Below are 24376 nucleotides of genomic sequence, written 5' to 3'. Positions count from 1 at the left end.
AAAAATATTCTAATCTAATAAATCAAACAAGATAAAGTTTTATAAATAGTCACCGGGTGGGGAGGGACCCCTGACAACTTGATTCACCCTAGATTCACTACTAAAGGCGATTGTTTGTTAATCTGCCTATGTCTCCATGGCACAAGTAGCATCTGCATCGACTAGTAGAATTTCTCCAGGGCTTCAGACTGTTCTATCCTCACCTTGTGATAGCAGGGGCTGAAGCTGGGACCTTTTCCATTCAAAGCATGTGCTCTAACACTAAACAAGGGACAGATAGGTTGGTGTTGGTCTGCCATAGTCAGGAATTTTTTTTGTCTAAACAAGGGAAACAGGGCTCAGTGGCATTACACCAGGCAGGGGTGAGACGTGGAGGGTTCACAGAGCTTGCCTTGCCTGCCCAGCCTCACCTCGCCACCGGAGCCAAGCGGGGCTGTGCTGTGCCACCTGCCACCATGCAGGGAGGAGCCCGGCTGGCTGACACGGCCCTTGGACAACCCCCCCCCCCAACGATGGCTAGGCAGCCATTCAGTGAGGGGCCCGGGATGCCGTAGCGAGGCCAGGCCAGGCTCCCAGGCCTAGAGACCCTGGCAGCAGGCAGGGCAGGACGGAGATCACTGCATGGGTACACCTGGTTCGTGCACCCTCAAAATTGTGCACCCAGGGCTATAGTCCCCCTGCCCTCCCCCACCACACACGTTTTGCCCCTGCCAGGGCCTGCCACATTAAAGATTGAATAGCAGAAATAATTCTTCAGTCTTTATTCTATTTGAAAATTTAAAAAATTGACTACATTTCAAGGTTTATTAAAAAGTGCTCAGTTATTATTACAATAGCAGTTTTCCAAATTATATTGCTCCCATCAGGAGCATCCAGGATCAAAACCAGGTGCCGAGTGATCAGTTTTGAAGGTCTTTTACCAGGAGTAACTCAAGGCTGAAGAAAGCAGACGGAAATCATGTTTATTACACTCCCCGGCTATAGCATAGCTCCACCTGCTCAGGCTCCCCCATCAGTTCCCCCTGGCTTGGCTATTAATGTTCTTTCATTCTGGCTTTGGTCATTTGGCTGCCCAGGTGCCTTTGAAAGACCTGCTCCCCTGTCCCCAACCTCTGTCTGATTTGCCCAACTTATTCAGACCTCCTGCAATTTCTGCCAGTGCAGTTCCTTAGAAATTCTGGTCTCATCCCAGTAGGGCTTGGCCTCTAGAACCTTGGGCTCTTGGCTGCCTCGGTTCTGATAGCCTGCTGCTCCCGCCAGCTAAGATTCGTAGACTATGCGAGGAAATGGAAAGCTTCAGCATGGAATTCTATTTCCAACTTGACCCCAGTAGTTTTTATCGTTATTTATCACTATCTGAATTTTAAAAGCAACCTGCTTTACAGCCCTTCATACAACCAGGAAACTGCCTTATACCAGCACAAATTCCAGTTGCTACACAATGCTATACATGGTCTGCCCCATCCCCATCTCCCATTATCATCTGAACAGCCCTGGGGGCCAGGCTAGGCTAGGCCAGGCTGAGAGAAAGTAACTGGTCCAATGCCAGTGAATTTCATGGCTGAGTAGGAATCTGAAATGGGACTTTCCAGTCATAGCCTGACAATCTAACCACCACACCACACCAGCTCTCCAGGCTTCATAAGTGCATGATTAAAAGACCAGATGGAACAACTTGCAAAGATCTGAAGGAGAGACACTTAAAAAGTAACAGTGTGACCTAGTGCTGAGTGATGTAACAGAGTCCTTTGTGCTTTATTTCTGCTCGTGTGCCTTCATCATTTTCTGTTCTAATCCAATGTCATGATAAAGACAGTAATAATAATGACGATGATGATGATTTATAATTTATACCCTGCCCATCTGGCTGGGTTTCCCCAGCCACTCTGGGCGGCTTCCAACAAAATATTAAAATAAAGTAGTCTGTCAAACATGAAAAGCTTCCCTAAACAGGGCTGCCTTCAGGTGTCTTCTAAAAGTCTGGTAGTTGTTTTCTCTTTGACATCTGGTGGGAGGGCGTTCCACAGGGCAGGTGCCACTACCAAGAAGGCCCTCTGCCTAGTTCCCTGTAACTTGGCTTCTCGCAGCGAGGGAACCGCCAGAAGGCCCTCGGCGCTGGACCTCAGTGTCCAGGTGGAACAATGGGGGTGGAGACGCTCCTTCAAGTAAGCATTGTTATTTATTGTCCACACTCTTATACTTTGTTATTTGGGGATATTATTGTTTTCTCGTGTCACCATTTTGTCCTTAGCTTTTTCTTCTCTCAAAGATATCCTGCAAGACAGTAGAGGTTTAGGGTCAGAGTATTTCTTCTCCTAGGTGGGCTACCTTCCTAGGTTGATGAGCCCTCACTTCCCTCTACAGCACATTTCCCACACAAGCGGTACTACCCCTCTCCTAACACCCTATACACCCCATGGTTGTATGAGCATGGAAGAAAGAGTGCGCGGGTAGGGGTTTTGTGGCTCCGGCCATGCGCACCACTGGCGTGCTGCCCCTAGAAGGTTAAACATGTGGCAATGTGGCCCATAGGCTGAAAAAGCTTCCCCACTCTTGACACAGAGGCAGGCCTTACACTGGCCATTCCACCCTTTGTAGGATTTGTAAGGATTCCTGACTCCGCAAAGCAAAGATGATAACACAACCTGTAATAAATAGGAGGCAGGCAACTCCAAAGAGAACAAATTAATAAAGGAAACTGCTTTTTAAAAAATATTCTTGGAAGCTGTTGGCACTGCCACCAGTCCTTGAACTGGAGCACAAATACAAATGGTTAAATGAAGTATTTATATAATAATACTGCAAACTCAAAATTGTTCATCAGAATTGCCTTGCTATAGTGAATGAATGAGCCAAAGGCAAAAACCCCAAATGACCCACAAACGTATATTCCAGCACATACTCCTCTCCTTGCTTCTTTGTTCAAAAATAATGTTTAATGTATATAAACATCAAACCTACACTCTCTCAATGTCTCTACTATATGAATAAAGTTTTAAAATCAATATACATGTTCTTCAGTGAACAAAAGTGATAGGGAGTATTTATACTGTTATGTTCATTATCAAGGCGTGATTTAAAGTTTTCTTTGAGGACTGATTAAGAATTTTCTCTCTTTAGGTATGAAAACTCGCATCATCAGCATCAAATGTAAGTTGTTTGGCCTTGGAGGAAGAACGCACTTTTTTCTAGATTTATGGCTCTGTGCAATCATTTAGGAATGGGGAGTTACTCATATGAGAGAATGTTTTTGCACAAAAGTTATGTATAGCCCATAGACACCATGTTTAATGAATAGTGGACTCTGGTCCATGAAAGCTTAAGCCATTGTAAAACTGTTAACCTTTATGGTGCCACAAGACTGCTGTTTTGTTGCAACAAACTAATATAGCTATTCCTCTGGAAATTATTATGTTATATTTAGTAAATTGTCATACAAGCTGGCTTTAAAATAAGAATTAAAGTTGTGTAGTAAAACAGTAGTTCAGTTAGTATTTGTAAACGAACAGGACAGAAGTTCATAAAAATATGATTTGTATGAAGAGAGTAAACAAGAGATTTCATAATGGTATTCTTGAACATGGGATCATACAAGGAAAGTATGTGGCAACAGATCTGGGATACATAAAATAAACTTCTAACTGTTCATAACTAAATTGTGAATCTCACTAACCATAAGTTTAGACAACTTTAAACATTTTTTTTAATACTTCTAAGCTTCTGGTTAGAAGGTCTATAAATAGGTTATCAGCTATAAGTGCTAAATGAAAACTCCCTGTACAAAATGCAGCATATATGTCAATACAGGTTTCTGATGAGAAACAATAGGGATAAGCTTGTAAGGTTCCCTAAGAGAATCTGCTAATGTTGGGGACAGAAATCCTGTCTAGATAAGATTCTTCATGTGATCCACAAAAGGCAGTTCCATTATTATATTTATTCTTTAGTGCCATTATACAAGGATGAGAAAAGTACAGTGACACTGTGGAATGTGGCAACAACATGAAGCTTTAGGTTTCATGCTACATTTTGATCTCCCTGCTGAAAGAAAAATGTATTTTGCATACCTCAAATATTTATTTACAATACAAGTAAGGTGCCACATATCTCTCCAATGTTTGTTATGCATGGCAAACATTTTCCTCCAAAAATTAATTAACAAAGGCGTGTCAACAAAAGCAACATTATTACTGCACGCCACCCCAATATCCTAGTGGTGAGAGAATCCAGGGGTTTCAGCTCTTACCAGGACTTGGCTTCCATGGAATGAAGGTTAGTGGAGCCTGTGGTGTCTTTTAAGGTATATGGTTTTATTTACACATATATACAACCTGAGCATAAAATGGAGGGACTCATAGCATTAACACACCAAAAGATCTTGCTCCTTTATTCATCACAAGTTTGAATTCAGCACAGCTCAAGCAATGTCTCTGTATCTAGATTCTTACGACTACTTTCTCTTACGTTCACATACAACTATACTCCCGTTGCACTTCTATCTACCAGCCATGGGGGAAGAGGAAAGGCCCACCCATTTACCCTATGGCACAGAGCAATTTCTTTGGTTATGCTAAGTACGGTGCTTAAGTGGTCAGCTAAGGCCAACTGTCTAGTTTGGGTCTAGATTTTAATCCTTACTGGGGAAAAGACTCAAAGAATTGGAAGGCTGACCCACCCACCCCACAAACTAACAATGTTATGAAGAGCAAACAGAACAAAAATAGTTCCATACTATTTTTTTCACTTTGTTAATACTTCAAACATTTACTAGAAATGCACCTCCATCCTTGAATTGAGCATACTTTTAACTTTTACTTCTGGATCTACCTTCCATAGCTCAGGCTCCAAATTTCAACGGGTTAGAACAAAAATGTAGCAGAGCCCTGCCTAGATTGAAAGCTTAGAATACTATCCAAAAAGCTGCAACATTATATGAACAGGTTATGGACATGTACTGCAATGCGCTCTATGTGGGGCTACCTTTGAAGGTGACCCAGAAACTACAACTAATTCAGAATGCAGCAGCTAGACTAGTGACTGGGAATGACTGCCAAGACCACATAACACCGGTCTTGAAAGACCTACATTGGCTCCCAGTACGTTTCTGGGCACAATTCAAAGTCTTGGTGCTGACCTTTAAAGCCCTAAACAGCCTCAGCCCAGTATACCTGAAGGAGCGTCTCCACCCCCATTGTTCAGCCTAGACACTGAGGTCCAGCTCCAAGGGCCTTCTGGCGGTTCCCTCACTGCAAGAAGTGAGGTTACAGGGAACCAGGCAGAGAGCCTTTTCGGTTGTGGCGCCTACCCTATAGAATGCCTTTACATCAGATGTCAGGGAAATAAACAACTATCTGACTCTTAGAAGACATCTGAAGGCAGCCCTGTTTAGGGAAGCTTTTAATTTGATGTTTTAATGTATTTTTAATATTTTGTTGGAAGCCACCCAGAGTGGCTGGAGAAACCCAGCCAGATAGGCAGGGTATAAATAATAAATAATAAATGATGATGATGATGGAGATATGAACTATACGAAACAGTGCTTCTCAACCATAGCTGTCAATAGAACATAGTCTGAAAATAGCTAATAGTAGCAATTATTTTTAACCCACCAACATGGAAATACTACTCCAGAATATTTGGACGCTAAACTGTATTGTCACGATCCACTTCATAAAGAGAAGTACACCAAATCAGCACATACCATAAAACTTATATGGAAAAGTTGATAAAACAATGGAGAATATCCATTCTTGGTCCTGAACTTGATTAATTTTTTTACAGATGATGGAAATAGACTTCAAAAAACTTTCTTCATAAATTAGACATATTCATTGCATTAGAAAGGCAAAGCTATGGTTATTAAAATATGTTATATACATGCATCCTTTGAAATTAAAAAGAAATTAAGTAATCTCAAACTTCCACAATTTTCAAATGGTTCATAGTAAAAAAAACTGTTTAAGAACTGCTGTGTTATATTGATTTGCTTAACTGAGCAGCATGCAAACAAAATGTATTGTAAGTTAAGTAAAAGCAACAAACAGACCTTAAAATACCTTTATATAAAGGGATGCCCATTTGGTCTTTTGTTTATTAGAAGAAAAAAACCTTCAGCTCCAAGTTCCTAGCTCTCAGGGAGGCTCTGAAAACCTTGATGATTCCATATTCTCAAATAAGCTAAAATTGTTATTCAAACCCACTTCAGTTCACTGCATGTGCAAGTAGTAATTCATTGGCGATGAAACAGTGGATTCATATTCCTAAAAATCACTATATAACAGCATTTTTATAGTCTCTTCTGTCCTTGAATGCTATGTTAGGTGAATAATGTGGTGTAACTCAATGTAATTAACTCTTAATAAAATAAAATATATGAATTCAATGATATAGGACACTTCACCTAATTTCATTTATCCATTTAAACAAAACAAAAATTGTATCTTTAACCACCTTTCCATGTCTTTTGAGAAAACACAACTTTCTCTTCTACAAGCTGAAATTCTATTCCATATTGCAGTTAATGCATTTTCCACTATTCAGTGAAAAATTCCATTTAGTTCAAATAGGAATTTAGGTAAATTGCCTGTTGAGGTATTGCATTTTTGTGGATGTAACACTACAGTACATCATATATACATGATGTACAATTTAGAATATTCAGTTCTTCTTGGATTGTAATAGAAAATGATGCAGTAGTTTGGTAGCATAAAAAAGTGTAAAATAAAATGTGTGCTAATGGAAATCACACATCAACAAAGATACTGTCTATATCTATAATAATACATATGCTACATGTCTCTAAAATGTTGCTATGCATTTATTCTCACACAAATCCCTACGATCGAGCTGTTCTCAGCTTCTTTAATTTATTACTTCGTATAATCATGCTATTTACCGAAATCCTAACCACTGGATGGCAGCAAGAGAGCCTCATGTGCTTTTAATGTCCCTAATTTTCATTTGCTTTACCTTCGTTACCAGTTTTAGATTCAATGGCATGCAGGCAAACATTACATTATTTTTAATGTGGTTTGTTTAAACTATCCTTTTACAACAAGCCAGAATCTGAAATCACAGTTTGATCCTGGCTCATTCTCCAAAGGCCGCAGCTACTCAATTCTCCAAATATGGACATCATGGAGATCTGTGGTTTGTTTTAAATCAGAAGTGAGAGCTTCTGATCTCTTCCACAAATGTATGAAAGAGGAGGAGAGGAGAGGAGAGGGGGAGCACATGAGCCTGGGGCTCTCTGAAGCTTTGTCAAATAACAGGAAACCATGGTTTCCCATTACATTCAGGCTGTGCCAGAGTCTTGTATCACCTCAAACACTAACTGGCTTATTTTGTGGCATCTGCTCTCATGATCTAGAGATCTTCATCAGATGCATGATGGCATCCTCAATTCAGGTAGCTCATCAGGTAGTTCTCACTCGGCCCTACTTTTCTGAACATTCCAGTTCTTCCATTTCTTGAATCTTGATTTACCTGTTTTTTAAGCAAGTTTGATACTGTCAATCAACTTCAGTCAGAGTTTATATATGAATGGGCCAATATAGGTGTATCTTCCAGACACTTAACCACAGATCAGAAGAGGATCACAGAACTGGGCCTGCCCTCGCTACTCTTCCTCTCTTCTCACACTCAACTTTTTCCAGCCCTTCCCTTGACAGCCTTTCTGCACCCAACCTTAACCAAGGCTATCTCTAACCATCTCCCTGTTGCTTATGAGTATCCAAACCACTTCAGACCCTGGCTTCAATTACCTGTTTGTATCTGCTGCCAAGCCTGGGCCATTACTTGCCTGACTAAAGATTTCTTTCTTTCTTCTTACAAGTGAGTGCCTCTGTCTGCATGTTTTGGGTGGGAGCCAGGACATGAAGTTTAAGCACAGTTAAACTATCTAGATTTGAAGCCTGCATCAGTCCAGTATGTTGAAGTCACAAAGCAATATATGTCTGGAAGCCTTCCAAATCTTCTATCTGTACACATCTGGAATCATTCTCAAGGTAACCAAATATGCAAATCTATCCAAAATAAGTTATGCCGGCTGCTTGCATTAGGGGTGGGGGATAAGACCTGTGAATCCACCCAAAATTCAATTTGGGCTACAATATGTGTGGCAGAACAGTGTACTGCAGTTGAGAGAATGTTGGGTTTAAATATGAACGATTCTGATTAAAATTTCTGCTTGGCACTGAAGCTCAATGTGTGGGTTAGGGGCATTCACCATCAGAAAGAAATAGAAGAGTTTCTTTCAATTGGATTAAAGAATTGTGCAGAATTCTGCCCATTGAATGATACTATACAGGAAGGCTCTTACCTGATTAAAGAAATCATAGCCTACTAATCACATGAAATTTAATCAACTATAATTACAGAGATTTCCAGATTTCCATGTGAAAAAAACAACAGTTTTTAAGGGGGGGAACACTTTGTTTTTAAATAAGTAAGCACACATCACAACAGGCACCATTATAGAAGAGGCATGATAGTAAAGGAGCAATGACACTTCTAATATAGCACCTGCCACATCTGGTTTTTGTAACTACCTGTATTCAAAATAATTAATTTTTTTTTATAAAATCTATAAAGTGAGGAAACTTTGTGATCAATTATTCTAGCCAAGTGATTCATTGTTGCAGCCCTACAGTGGATATTTTAAGCAAATGTAAGGATATTAGAAATTTATAACCATACAATATTCTTAAAACTAACTCTCAGAGCACATCTGGGCTTGCACATTTTCAAGACACTTTCCGATAAGTTCTTCTGCACCGCTACCACTGAAATGAATAGACATGGCACAACAGTCCAGATGAGTTGTATGTTTATACAACTCCAGTTCAACATGCTTAAGCAGGAAAGATTCCTGGTAAAGTGTGCTGAAATTATTCTGAAGATTCTCTAATACCTACTCAGAACAAAATATATCCAAGTATTGAACTAGGCTACAATGCCACCTTTATCAAGAAAGCATATTGTTATCTCTTTTATACCAATGCATTTCCAGTTCAGTTGGTGCAAACTTATATGTTGTTATAAGAAGTCTATTCTGATATACAATATATTAAAAGCAAAAGTATACATTTTTCCATTAAAAGCCTAAAGGCATATTTGAAAATCTAAGACACTGACAAGATTATAAACTGAAGACTGCAGTTGGAAAAGCACTTTGCTTCTTAATTTCTCTGAAACATTGCTGCTACACATCACTTTACTCTCCCAAAAATAAATGAAACATACTTTCCAGAACAAATAGATTTGTGTACAGGTAGTATTAATTTTGCGTATTAAAAAAAGCAAAGACAGACATACCTTGCAATGTCAAAAGGAAAGCAGAATTTGGGTACACTCTGGAGTACTTCCTGTAAATACAGAAGAAAGAATGTTAGGTGCTTAAAAATTGCTTGTAATACTGTTTGGGTTTTTAAGATAATAAATAAATAAACAATATTTGGCTTGGGGGAGAATATAAGTATAGCACACGTTCCTGGACTGAAATAATTGATTATTAAAAAGGAATTAAGTTTGTGCTTTGGCAGATTGCAGAGACAATGCCATGGAAACCCCAGGAGGAAAAGGCCTGGCCTGAAGGGTATTAACACCCTTCACATCCCCGCTGGGATTCCCTTCAACAAGGCCATATGGATTTTACAAGAAGCACCGTACCATATGGGTAGGCCACGTCTGCTGCTACTTGTACTACAGACTAGCCACAGGGACTTCTGACAGATCCTGGCTCAAAAATACAAATGTTGTTTCAATTAAAATGCAAGCAGAGAAAGGGGAACCAAGTTGGCAGCAAACTGAATTTACTGAGAGCTAAACAACTCTATATGCGTTTCATAAGCTAATGCTTTAAAAAGCTGGAACTCTTCACTGGGTACAAAGCATAAATTGTACAGTTAACCCTTTAGGGCAGCGGCAGCAGCACAAGGTCACAAGCGCAATTCACTCTTACTTTTAAAAGAAAATAAACCTAATGTCTCCATAATCTTACAAGAATTGTAAAATTGTTTTTCGCTTTTCTATTTAAGATGCTGTTTTGCAGCAAGTAATGTGTGTTAATATAGAAATAATGTTGGTTTAAAAAAAACTACATGATGCCTGGAAAAATTAGTAGAGTAATAATGGAAACTATTATCCCAAATAGACAACATCAGTAGGGTTGCCAGCTGACTTTTAGTCTAGAAAATGAAAATCACACAGAACATTAGCAGCACACTGTAGCAATGCCAACAGTGTGCACTGTGTTGTGCAGAGTAACAAAACAATGAAACTGGATTCTGCCATTAGGAATTTACAATCTAAATTTTGAGAGAGAGAAAGGGAGAAGCACACATAGGAAGGATGAATATGAGCAAGTGCTAAATAAAATTTATCTAGGCCTTAGTACATCTGGAGATAAGAAACTTGTGAGTAAAAGGCATTTTTTAAGGAAAGGAGTGGCTAGGTCAGAGAATTACACGTCAGAACAGATGCACCTTATTTCACATTTCAACTTCACATACATGAGAAATCAGTGATTGTCATACTGCCTGCAAGACTGCCTGCTCAAGAGACTTCTGACATGAATGGAAGGCAGTATTTTGAGACAGCTTGGCAATAGGCATTCCCATGTAATATGTGGTCCAAGTGTGGATGGAAGCTTGGAATACAATGAGGACATCTGAAAACTTTAAAGACACTCCTAGGACCAGGTCAACATGGGTAGGAAACTATCTAAATGAAAAGGTAAAGGTACCCCTGACCATTAGGTCCAGTCACGGACAACTCTGGGTTTGCATGCTCATCTCTAAATACAGATATACAAATTAATGCCCAGGCCCTTTCAAAACAACAACAACAATCAGTGTTGAATAATTACTCAGATTATCTGGACTATCACAGTAGAGAAATCAGCATTTCTGTGTTCTGTAGGGTATGTTTTTTATATGCTGGGCTTTCACAGTGCTAAATATAGATTCCTGTTAACAGAGCACCTGAAACTATACTTAGCCGTCATTTCTTAACAACACTGATTAGTAAGCACAGATGATGGCATTGCTGGGGATCTGTATTTGCAAAAATTCATTACATTCCTGTGATATTTCTGCCCCTCAATCCAAAATGAGCACACAGAGAAAGAAGATAGATAATAGATAGATAGATAAACTGATAAACGTATCAGTCTCCTCTGCAATATTGTACGAGGCAGATGAACTACAAGACTTTCCCACTGCTGTTTTCCATCCCTCCCCCTATCCTCAATTGGCGCGCATGCGTATACAAAGACACACACACAAACGTCTGCAAAGCACAGCCTCAGCTCGCTTCCCAACTGGCAGGATCATCCCTCAGGGGACAAGTCTTTAAACCTCCGCACTCTTTAAAATTCAACCAGCCAGCAGGTCTATAGACTGGTGTATAAACAGTATAGGGAGGAAAAATCCTCTCAGCTTATGTCAGTGACAAAGCAGCTCAGCAGTTGACTGTTTCTCCCCTGACAGTGTAAGCCAGGTTTACACAGATCAATAGATGGAAACCTACCTAGCTTGCAGGGCTCAGTTTTCTCCCTTAATTACAGGTGTTATTCAGATTTTTAAATGAATGAAAATAACATGCTGTCCAGAAGCCTTCTAAATGCCTACTGTGCAGTTGGTTTAAAATATTCATTACACAATGTAAAAATAATGATATATTTAGAAAGTATTACTATGCATCTTAAAGCTGATTTTGCATAGCACTGACAATATTTCTATGACAGGTCATTGTTCTACGAAGAATAAAAAGCCATTAAACTTGCACTTAAGGCGTGCCTTGGCTGGTAGACAGACCAAGTTGACAGATTTGTAAAGAATTGCTGCCACTCTTGCTGCAACGATGGACTGAAGTGTTCATTCTCTGCTAATGAAAAAATATTATATAGATATCTGTATACAAGTAAGATGTCTACTGGATAATGCCTTTTGGCTATGTCCTGGACACATCTGGATGTTCTAGGAGTCATATGTGCAGTACAGGAAATCAGAGAAAGAAATGCATCTCTGTATATAGTGCAAGCAACTGGGAATCTTACCGTTATGCATCAACAACAAAGCTATCAGATCAATCAGTTACCACTTTGCTCGTTAGAAATGGTTTAAATTTAGAAACAGTTGTTAGAAATGGTCCACAATTTAATTAGTTATCAAACAAATGCTGGACGCTGCCCTTGCAACAACGAAGTATGTATTTTATTGAATTTCTGTTTGTTCTTAGATTAATGGCACGAGCTCCAAGGTACAAAACTGAAACAACATCCTTTGTTGAGGGAAAAGGAATAATTTTACTAACCTAGAATACGATGCTCTAGAGTACTCAAGCTGGATATGGAACAACTGATTGGTTCAAAATTGGGAAAGGAGTACGGCAAGGCTGTATATTGTCTCCCTGCTTATTTAACTTATATGCAGAATTCATCATGCGAAAGGCTGGGCTGGATGAATCCGAAGCCGGAATTAAGATTGCCGGAAGAAATATCAACAACCTCAGATATGCAGATGACACAACCTTGATGGCAGAAAGTGAGGAGGAATTAAAGAACCTTTTAATGAGGATGAAAGAGGAGAGTGCAAAATATGGTCTGAAGCTCAACATCAAAAAAAACGAAGATCATGGCCACTGGTCCCATCACCTCCTGGCAAATAGAAGGGGAAGAAATGGAGGCAGTAAGAGATTTTACTTTCTTGGGCTCCATGATCACTGCAGATGGTGACAGCAGTCACGAAATTAAAAGACGCCTGCTTCTTGGGAGAAAAGCAATGACAAACCTAGACAGCATCTTAAAAAGTAGAGACATCACCTTGCCAACAAAGGTCCGTATAGTAAAAGCTATGGTTTTCCCAGTAGTGATGTATGGAAGTGAGAGCTGGACCATAAAGAAGGCCGATCGCCGAAAAATTGATGCTTTTGAATTATGGTGCTGGAGGAGACTCTTGAGAGTCCCATGGACTGCAAGAAGATCAAACGTACCCATTCTTAAGGAAATCAGCCCTGAGTGCTCACTGGAAGGACAGATCGTGAAGCTGAGGCTCCAATACTTTGGCCACCTCATGAGAAGAGAAGACTCCCTGGAAAAGACCCTGATGCTGGGAAAGATGGAGGGCACAAGGAGAAGGGGACGACAGAGGATGAGATGGTTGGATGGTGTTCTTGAAGCTTCCAGCATGAGTTTGATCAAACTGTGGGAGGCAGTGGAGGACAGAAGTGCCTGGCGTGCTCTGATCCATGGGGTCACAAAGAGTCGGACACGACTAAACGACTAAACAACAACAGAGTACTCAAGCAGCCCAAAGACCATACTGATTAAAAATACTCGGGGGGGGGGGGGATCCAGTTATCCTCCTGTTCTCAGTCTGAATTCAGTTCAACCTGACATGCCACTGAACTGGGAAATGTCAAGTTAAAGTAAACTCTCTTTAGATGATAATGTTCCATATATAAGCATGAATCTGCTCACTTCCTCATCTGTGCCACTAGTACAGACAAGAGAGGTGCCACCAGAGAGGAAGGATGACCGAAACAGTTGACTTAGAAATATCACGCCAAGTAGGTTTGGAGTGTCATCAAGGGGCAGGCCTGGATAAGGGATATAAAAAGGGAGACATCTTGTATGAAGACCATCACTTCCAATCCCGGAGACCTATGCTACTTGGCACTCTGCTAGTTCATCGCTTTTCCTTCAGCCTTTCATTCTTGTTCTCTTTGCCCCTTGGGTTCTCCATCTCCTGGACCTTTTCACTGAGCTTTCCAGAAATGTTACCTGCCAATGCCTCTGTCTCCTGCTTTTTGTCAGCACAACACAAGGCCTCCTGCGCATAGGCCTCACTGACGGAAGTGCCAAGTTTGGCAACATTTCATTTCTTAGCGCTCCCTCCTCAGTAGCTGAACATGCATTGGTATCAACAATCACACAGTCAATGGCTTAGTGGACACCACAGGAAATAAATTTTAGCCAATTACAAAGTGCAGGTATTGATTGATTGATTGATTGATTGATTGATGGTGACAAATTTAAAAGCAAATTGCTGTTTCCCATTTAAGAGCATTTGTTGTACTGGAAAGGAGACAATGTCACAAAAACTTCATCTGCCAAGAATAAAAAACCAGAACTAGAATTCCTTCCTCTTTAAACCTTCCTAATCCCCCCAAAAAGTATCCAGAGGATAGAAACAAGATCTCTTTAACTTGTGTTTCACCTAAGGATGAAGATTGGTTTGGGTAAGAGCCAGTTTTTCGGTTCCTAGGGGCGTCCACCACTGCTATGCTTCTGGTTCCCAATAGGCGTTGAAGCAACCTGATACCTTCACAGCACCTAGAGGGCCTCATTTGAATGCCTGCTATCTCCTCTCAAATTCTGTCTCAAGACTCCCACCAGATATAGACTCAGGGCATTGCCATCAGCCAAGATTTTCCCTTCCCACCCCTTGCTTTGTGTACCAACTAGAATGGTGATGATGAAGAATTCTGGAGTACACAAAAGCTTGCATACTATCTTGATTTATTTTGGTTGGCTTAATAACGGTATAGCTCTATCGGGGTTTTTGAATTTTTCTCATGGACCAACATAGCTCTTTTTTTACTTTTAGTATCTGTATAACATCACAGTAAACATTGAGGAATCTTGTTATCATTACAGTTCTGTTGAGAATTAGAAACCATTTTATTTGCCATTCTTAAACTGAGAGTCTCTAAAATATGATAATATTTTAAATAACTTTAAATATTTATAATTTATGCCAATTCCCAAATTATCAGAACATATTATGGAGCATGGCACTTTTTTTAAAAAAAAAAAAAGGCATGCCCGGAATAGAAGAATCTGAGTGAAGGAATGACCGCCGGGTGTGGAGCACACTTCCACCCGCAGATGAGCCACAGCTGTCTGAATACGTGACCTTCGAGTGTGGAGCACACTTCCATCCGCAGACAAGCCACAGCTGTCTGAACATCATACCCTCTATCTAACCTTTGGCTTTCTCAGTGGTCTGCCGTGCCCTGTCTGTGACCTTTGTCTCCTTCATCATACATTGTTCAAGGGGAAAGTAACACGGTGGAAACAGGTGCCAAAATAACTTTGTACCACCCAACGATCACGTGATTGGAAGATGTATAAAGGGCACAGTCCAAAATTTATCTGACTGGTTTTGCATATTGTGCTAATAAAAAGAGCCTTGGCAGAGCTAGCTGGCAGCTTGCTTATGCACAGCTCACCTGCATTACCAACTCCTGCCTCATGTCCTTCACTTCACTGGGGAGTGGGAGGGGGCAACAGGGCTTGCTCAGCTGACGCATGGGGAAGCAGTGGTGGCTGCTGCACTAGCCCACATGTCAGCTGTCAGGCAGGAAGGCTGATCAGCCTCAAAAGGCCCCACTGCACCTCTGGTTTGTGAGGAGACCCTCCCCAGAGCCCAAAGATGTCCTCTCCGGAGTACTCCCCATTTCTGGGTTCCCGGCACAGTGTGTGCATGCATTCACACGCAAATGGGGAGTTGCTTGTACTCCAAATGTGGTTGTACCATTCCACTTTTCAGTTCCTTGAGAACTCTATGCATGCATGCATGTATGTTTATAGAAGTATTTCTATGCTGCGATATCATAAAATACCTGGGTGGTGTAAATTAAAATATAAGACAACCTTAAAAACAATACAGATAAATCACTGAAGCGGCTAATCAAAAAATTAAACATTAAACAGCTACAAAGGCCTGTCAGCATAAAAAGGTCTTCAAGAGAAGTCGGAAGGGAGGATGGCTGCCAAATCTCTCCTGAAAGAATGTCGCACAGCATGGAACCTACAACACTAAATGCTTAACTTACAGTCTAGACCAGGCCTCTGTAACATGAGAGACTATCAGCACTCCTCCAGATGATCTCAGTGAACAAGCTGGGATATAAGGACTCAGGCGATTCTTGAGGTATCCTGTGTCAAAGCTGTTCAAGGCTTTGTATGGCAATACAAGAACGTTGAACCTGACCTGGTAGCATATGGATAACCACTGCAGATGTTTCAGCAGAGGTATCACATGCTATCAGCTGTCTGCCCCAATCAGCAATCTAGCCATTGGAGCTTCTGAACCAGGCCCAAAGGCAGCTTCACATAGAGTGCATTGCATTAATGTAGTCTCAAGATCACCAGTGCACAGACAATAGCGGCAAAGTGATCCCAATTCAGGTATGTCCACAGAGGGCATACCAGATAAATCTGGTAAAAGGCACTTCTAGTCATGGAGGCCACCTAAATGTATCCAAGAGTTAGCACAAAGCTACACAACTCCTTCTTTAGAGGGAGTACAACCCTGTCCAGAATAGGCAACTGGCAAGATTGCTGGACACAAGAACCACCTGCCAACAGAGCCTCAATCTTCCCAGGGTTCAAATTCAGTTTATTAGACCACATCCAGTCCACCACAGCATTATAGCACCAGTCCAGTGCTTGCACAGCCTCTCCTGGTCCAGATAATATCGAGAAATAGAGTTCTGTGTCATTAGCTGACTGATGGCGTCATGCTCCAACATTCCTAAGGACTTCTCCCAATAGCTTCATAAAGGGACTCCAAAGCTTTATGTTGCAATGCTATACCCACTGATCTGGGAGTAAGTCCCACTGAAGTTAAGAAAACCTAAGAGGCTGTGCTATTAATGTACATTTGGCTCTTACATAATAAACATAAACGGGCCTCTGCATTAAGAAAAATGACAAGAAAATGAACTTCAGCGTGTGGAATAACAACTGCTTTATATGGTACTATATAACCTCTTTGCAAACCAATCAAAATAAACACTTTAATAAACACTTTACTGTTCACATGTGAGCAGCCATATCTTTTCCATATAGGTCCCATGGAGTGCCACAGAATATCATCAAGTCCCATCACTCCTGGAGGCGTGCTAATCACTCCAGGCTATGAGCAGCTGTATTATGAATTTTTTAAAGTTTCAAAGGCAAACAAATATTAAACAGGAACAGATACAGCATTCAAAATGCCTCATAAGTACTATAAAAAAAAAGTTTTGTGCCTGTGGATTTTAAAGGATTTTCTGTTGGAAATCCACATATAATGGAACAAGAAGACCTCAGTCCTATCCTCATGCAGAAGAGGAATGGGACAGACTTGAATAGATCCATCCATTCCCATTGGGAAGCGGCCTACATGAACTGTAGACCAGCAGGAATACAGATATAATCAGAACAACTTTGTAATTGGAGCCAGAGACCGAAGTAAGGATTGTTTTAATATTTTTGCTTAAAGCGATGAAGAATCTATAAAGCAGGGACTGGGAGATACTGAGGGTAAAATTGAATGCTATGTTAAGCACAGTCGTTAACAAGTATGCTGACTGCTTAAATTTTCCCACAATCCAGATCACAATCATGTTGCGCAGGAAGGGTGAAGCCTTTCCTCTCAGCGCCATTTTTTCTCTCTCACTCTCCGTCTGTCTGTCTGTCTCTCTCTCTGTCACTGTGTCTGTCTCTGTCTCTTTCTCTCTCTCTCTCTTTCTCTCTCTCTCTCACACACACACAAAAATCCCACTTCATAGCTTCTTGTGCTTAACTATGACCTATATTATCAAAAATAGCACTTTGAGAGCTAAACAGCAGCTGAGGGGGCTGTTTCCTGTGGGAAAACATTGCAGGAGAAAAGGGGCAAACTCCCTCCTTCTTGCTAGGTCAGACTCTATGCAACTGATTTTTATAAAAATAATTAGTGGCCAATGTTCACCATGCTTTTTAAAATAAATAAATAAAGCATGCCTATCATAATGTCTAGTTTGGCCCTAAGTTATAAAATCCTGATTAGCCTGAATCTGTTTATCAGAGTCTGTTTTCCCCAGGTACCTAGATAACCTTGAATAACAAGCATTTAGAACTAGACAGAAATGTGAAATTGAATCATATTATATCTGCATTGGGTTAGGGTAAATTGTACCAAAAGAATGTGCAACTAATGTTTATCCAACGTATGATTAGAATATTGGGATGCAATCTATGAAAATAAGATTTTATAATTGTTAAAATCAAAAAGTATTGTGATAAAAGCCATTCTTCAACCCTTAATACCACATTGGCTATGATGCTGTGCAGTTACAATTACTCAGGTACCTCTGAAACCCAAACAATAAGTGCATGCAGGACAGAAGCAAACAATTTTAGGTAAATATTCCTGATAAACCAAAAGCAAAAGTTGTAACAATCTACTGCCTCTTATTCCATTTATTTACAAATGTCAGAGAGTAATGATGTAGCATTGTAGTTCTACTGTTTACAAATCTGCTTAATGCTGGTCTCCAGTGCCAGATTTAAGTTTTCTGATCACACAATTAAGATAAAAATAAGGCGGATTTCTAGACATGGTAGCTCAACCTGCTTCCAAAGAAATACGCCTCGACGGAAATATTTGCTGAGCTACACCACAGACATCCAGAGCAAAAAGAGTCTCTAGAAAGTGAGCACACACCTGATTCTAGAGCTGTTATAGTCAGAGATTCCATTATACCCTGTGGTTGGCAAACATAGCGAGACTCAAAACCACTCTTGTGTGAGTCATATTTGTGCAGTATCTAATTAGTTGGGCTCTGGGTGCTACAGCAAGAAAAATGAATAATTTATCCAATGACACCATCATTTCTTTACAATGAAAATCGGAGAAGGGAGACAGAAGGGGATCTAACACCTTTTCCACCCAGCCTTAAGATATACAAATGCATGCATTTTGCAGGGCTTTAGAAACACCATATGGAAGTTGTGAATACTACAAATTAGTGTTTTAGTGGATTCAGCTTTGGAATCCCAGCCCTTCAGAATTTTCATTCTGAATCCACTCCGAACTTATATGATCAGCGTAAAGAATAACCGCAGCTATCAGGCCTGTTTGTTTTAAAGATAATCTGTTCAATGTGTGAAACACAGAACAGAAATCACAAGATAGGTGATAGGAAGCTCCAACAACAATACTTTTGAATACTGTGTTCAGATCCCCCAAAATAATAATTTTAGCTGTGCATATCCACTACTTGATAATCTGTGAACTGCGCCAGGGTTTGGTATATTAAGTTCCGAGAACCACATCAGAAACATAACATGAGGATGACCCCTGATAATTTGAAATGCATAATATAATTAGCACATTACTTCCACAAACATTTATCTCTGTGTTTGTGTTTATTACATTTATATATCCCCTCTTTATCCCAAGGAGCTCAAAGTGGTGTTCTCCTCCCCATTTTGTCCTCGCAGCAACCCAGTGAGGTAGGTTAGGCTGAGAAATGGTGAGTGGCCAAGGTCACCCAGTGATCTTCATGGCTGAATCGGGATTCGAACCCTGGTCTCCCAGGTCACAGTCCAACATTCTAACCATTACACCACACTCGGCATGAATATTGCCAAAGTGCAGTTGCTATGAGTTGGTCAAAGGGATTCTGGCAGTAATTACAGAAACTGCAATTTGAAGATAGAATCCTAAATTTTCCAAGGCAAAAGCTATTTTCAGATACTGGTTGAAAATGATATAGGAAGAAACATAATCATATCCACAGCCTCTGTACTCAAGCTAAGTCAGGGGTGGGGAACCTTGGGAACAAAATACAGTCCTCTAGGCCACTCTGTTTGGCTTTTGGGGCTCTTCCTAGGCCACACACTTTCCCAGTCCATATCCCATATTCTTAGACTATATCCATCAATGGACCTGCCCAGTGTCCTCAACTGCCTTTTCTTGGCTGTGAACCATGATCATCCCCTTTCCCTTTTCAGAACCAGTGCTTGTGAACTTCCCTTTCTGCTCTCCTCCTCTAATGTGGTCACAAGGAGGACAACGGAAGTGTTCACTTTCATTTTTAACTCAGTTTGTAACATCTGAACCCAAAATTGCACTTAATCATAAATTATAGTTTAAGGAAACAAGTCAAAATAATAAACCATGGTTTGAAATCAGCTCGTTTCCCTAAACTATAGCTAAGGCTAAGCTATATAAAGTAAAAATAGAAGTGAAAGCTTTCAATCTCCTCATCCTGGCCCTGCCTGAGAAAAGAGCAAGGGAAAGTGCATGAGCCCAAGGTTCTTTCACATCACATCCAAAATGAACCAGTTATTAGCAACATGATTTGGTAGCCTCTCACTGGGTTTACCTCAAAGAAAACCTATTATCTGGGAAGTTGATCTGGCAGTCGCTGCTTTAAAAAATTGCAAATAGTTACAGGAAAGCTCTGCAATAACCTCGATAATTTCTACTGGACCTAATTCCAGTGGCAAAAGTGAATCTTCACCACAAATCATGTAAGCAAGCTACAGGTTTGTGAAAAATGTTCTCTGTGTCATGAAGGCAACTTGACCAAGAGAAGCATGCAAGAAAATGGCAATGCACATGGTCAAAACTTTAGAAAGGAAGGAAGAGCAGGAGTTTGACAATGGTCACTAAAGACTGACAATGTGGTAACGGGTGAGTAACTGAGCTGTCTTCTGCACTGGACATGAATAGGAGAATCAGTCAAACAGTCTTCATATGCTTATTAGAGCAAACATTATTGGACGCACCACTCAGAAAGATACTGCAAGAGATTCGGCTAAAGATACTGCTTTAACGCTGAACAATAATTATTTTGTTCAACTCATGGAATGATGAACACATAACCGTCAGTGAAATGTTTGTGCTTTTATTACACTGCTGCTTAAGGCAATGGATAGAGGCCAAATTCAGCATTCACTTTTTGTTGGTTAATACGCAGTATTTGAAAGACTGTCCAATATTAAATTAAATGTTACACTTGATAAAAATGAGAACATTTTTAACAAAGTAATCTCTAATATTACAGCTGTACGATAAAATGGGTAACATATGCATACAGTCTATTAAAATGCACATAATTTATCCAGCTCAAAATGAAAACATATCTAACAAGTAATTCTATTCATCTGGCCCTTTTTCACCCAGCCTTAAGATATACAAATGCATGCCTTTTCACCAGAACACAGCAGCTGGGAATGAAAAGGAAAGCATTCAAATGATCATTTTCACATCATATTCCATCGTCTTTTCACCAGCTTCTCCTCTGTCTTTCTTTGAGCCCTATTCTATTACAAGAGAGCTGCTTCTTAGATCAATTCATATTTCCATAATCCACACTGCTGTTTCTCCCTCTTCTCCCCAGGGTAGACTAACCCCTACATCCAGAGCTGTGGCTTACAACTGTCATTAAGACCTATAACAATAACAAGATAACAAAAGAGTTGGTCGAGATGAGGCTTGGCTATACCATATGCTGATCAACTGCAAAATTTTGAACTAGTGGAAAAAATCTATAAAACAAAACCATGATACATATATTGGGCTTGCCATTTGTCCTTCCAAATGCAAGGAAAGTCAACTTTTAAAATCATCAAACATTTATTTGCAAGCACACAGAGCCTTCATGTACAAGTGATATTAATGTCTGCTCAGAGGTGAAAGATGACGATTAAAGGTCCTTCCAAGTCTTTAGACCACAATTGTCAGGGGATCTCCCTTGTGTCTTCAAAATGTCTGTTTTCTTCCCAAAATAAGAGCCAAAACCCACCACGTTCATAAAATGGTTTGGATCAACCAATGCATTAATCCATTAGCTGCAATTTCATGGTGAAAAACATGAAATGGTTTATATTTAAAGTTGCATGTGCATGTTCCTAACACTTTCACAGTTAAAGGTGTATAGTCTGTTAGTCTTACAACCGTGTTGGGCATGTGCAGAGCTGTTGATTCCATCATTAAATATAACATTTCCAATTTGAATTTGTTTGTTTTTTAAATGAAAGCTTTTTAATTAACAGGTTTTTCTCTATGTGCATCTATGAAATTATAGCAAGCATTAAATAACTTGTACTAGTTGCTGAGGGGAAACATTACGTGCAGTTCCATTATTCTTTTTTTTCTGGGGGGGAGGAGGGAGCACATTCAATTTACGGCAGCACTTGAAGCAAGGAACAGCATGTAACCAGTTCCCCCTTGCACAATTTCCCACTGAAAATCACCCTCTAAAACTTCTTATATCCCAGCAATGGAAAAGATCCAGGAATCAATATCAGTCCCTAGACGAAATCACAAAACATAATGTGTAGTTCTGTGTGCATATCATAGCTGTATGTGCATATTATAGCCTCCAGTGGTCCTGTTTTAGCCAGGAAAGCTGTGTTGTTTAGAGTTATGCCCTAGGAAAAGAACCTATTTTCCAATTACCCCAGTTTTCAAGAAGCAACAACATTTCTCCTTCACTCCCACCTCTTTCGTTCTTTATTCCTTTATACACATGTGGCTGGACCAAGAAATTTTTGGGCCTGAGGCAAAGGACAAAATGCCACCCCCCTATGCCATGTACTGAAGCCAACTGGACAGGCAATTGAATCTTACTTCAACACTGGCAATGGGGACAGTGGCCTATACCTGAAGGAAACAGACTAGCTTGGGGGTTGCAGAACAGGTCATGTGGTATACACAGCTCTGTCCTCCAACCTAGGAGAGTGGCCAATGGGCTTGAGAGCATTGGCTAGGGATCTGCAACTGCTACCTGTACCAACATCTGCTGTCACCTCACTCCAGCTAAGGGTGAGGCAGCTCTGCCACAGCAAAGGCTGAAGTCCAGTGTAGACATCATAAACAATCTGCCAAATCACAGCTATCTATTTTTGTCATCCTTTATTTTTTTTAATAAAGCACTAAAATTATTCAGGCAAGCAAAGTGATTGTTATAAAAATATTTGTTTATGAACTGGTTTGATGATTCTCCCCCTCTGAACTTTCCCCTCCAAAGTCTTAGAGTTATATATTAAATTTATTTATACCCTACCTTTCCACCACTTAGTTCAGGCTTCTCCAGAGTGGTGCCCTTCAGATGTTGCTAGGCTGCAACTCTTATTATCCCTAACAATTGGTCACATAGGCTGGGGCCGATGAGGCTTGGGACATCAGGTTGGGACAAGCTGACTTGGGCCTTCAAGGGTGCTCGTATGTTTGCATGGTCTGCAGTCTCAACACATGCAGACTTCCACATTCCTAGAATGAAGGTCTGCAGCTGAGTGACGGAACAGCTTGCTTTGCATGAGAAGGTCCCAGGTCCAATCCCTGACATCTCCAGGTAAGACGGGGAGAAACTTCCTCTCTGAAACTCTGGAAAGTCACTGCCAGTCAGCATAGACAATACTGAGCTAGATGGCTCATTGGTCAAACTCAGTATGTTGGCTTGCTCACCCTCAGCTTTATGTATACTCCAGTTGGCCTCAAAAGAATAAGCCCACCTAAAAGAACGCACAACTTCAGGCCAATCTTTTTCATACATTACATTGGAAGAATTACAGTCATACCTCAGGATGAATACGCTTCGGGTTAGGCAATTTCGGGTTGCGCTCCACGGTGACCTGGAAGTAACGGAGCGCATTACTTCCAGGTTACTTCCAGGTTTCGCCGTGCGCGCATGCACAGACCGTCAAAATGACGTCTCGCGCATGCGCAGAAGCGCCAAAACGCGACCCGCGCACGCGCAGACGCGCTATCGCGTCTTGCGTTCCATTCAGGATGCGAACGGGGCTCCAGAATGGATCCCGTTCGCATCCCGAGGTACCACTGTATTCAAGGAGACACAATTCACTTGCACTCACTCTCTCTCCACTTCAGTGTAGTGTACAATGCCACCCTAATCTGACCAGTTTTCATCTGGCAGATAATGAAAGTTTAGGGCAAACCATAACAGTGAATGTCTAGAACTTGAGGAGGAAGGGAAAGGGAAGCAGCAGTCAGTTTGGCACTGTAACTGGACTTGACCCTAGGCCCAAAATAAAATCACTCCAGTTCTCATCTCCTTTTACCCTGAATGGCCATCTTATTTATGATAAGTGAAACCTACTTTTTCCTAGTTGTTCTGAGCCACCCTTTATACTGATTCCAGGGCAGTCTGCAACATTGTTGTCTTCATTTACCCTATTGTGTTTTAAAACAGCAATTACAAAATAGGAGCTGACAACTCCGAGCCAAATGCCATCCTACTAAAGGTGCTACTTGGCTCCTCAATTGCCAAACCAAGTTCTGCCTTCACTTGTCAGACATCAGTTCAGGCAACAAGGAGCAAGGACAAATAGAGGGGTGGAAACAAAATGATGCAGAATCACCACTAGGGAACAGCCTTGCACATACAGGTACCTGAAAGCACTAAGAAAACATGCAGAGCCTTGCAAGACAATGATTCAATATGCCTATAGTTCTCTTCCTCCACACAGGAGAGGAAGAAGGGAGGGAGGGAGGTGGTGACTGTGCTGTGTCTTCTGACAAGCTTTAAAGTACCAACCCAGAAAAAGCAACTGCTGCTGCAGATCTGTAAGAGCAAATATTTTATTAAA

The 24376-nt window shown here is 40.7% G+C and overlaps 1 protein-coding gene across 4 annotated transcripts in view; it reads right to left on the bottom strand.

Annotated features, from left to right (window-relative positions):
* The window catches only part of DENND1B (DENN domain containing 1B), a 170592-nt gene that overhangs the window by 101014 nt on the left and 45202 nt on the right, over positions 1–24376 (bottom strand). For all 4 annotated transcript variants that reach the window (XM_083745346.1, XM_083745345.1, XM_083745343.1 and 1 more), the window contains exon 4: positions 9316–9365. In XM_083745346.1, coding sequence (XP_083601472.1) covers positions 9316–9365 — 50 coding nt within the window. The remainder of the gene's footprint in view (positions 1–9315; positions 9366–24376) is intronic.

The sequence above is a fragment of the Podarcis gaigeae genome (assembly GCF_964106915.1).
Source record: "Podarcis gaigeae genome assembly, chromosome: 6".
NCBI lineage: Eukaryota > Metazoa > Chordata > Lepidosauria > Squamata > Lacertidae > Podarcis > Podarcis gaigeae.
This window is presented reverse-complemented; position numbering and strand designations above follow the sequence as displayed.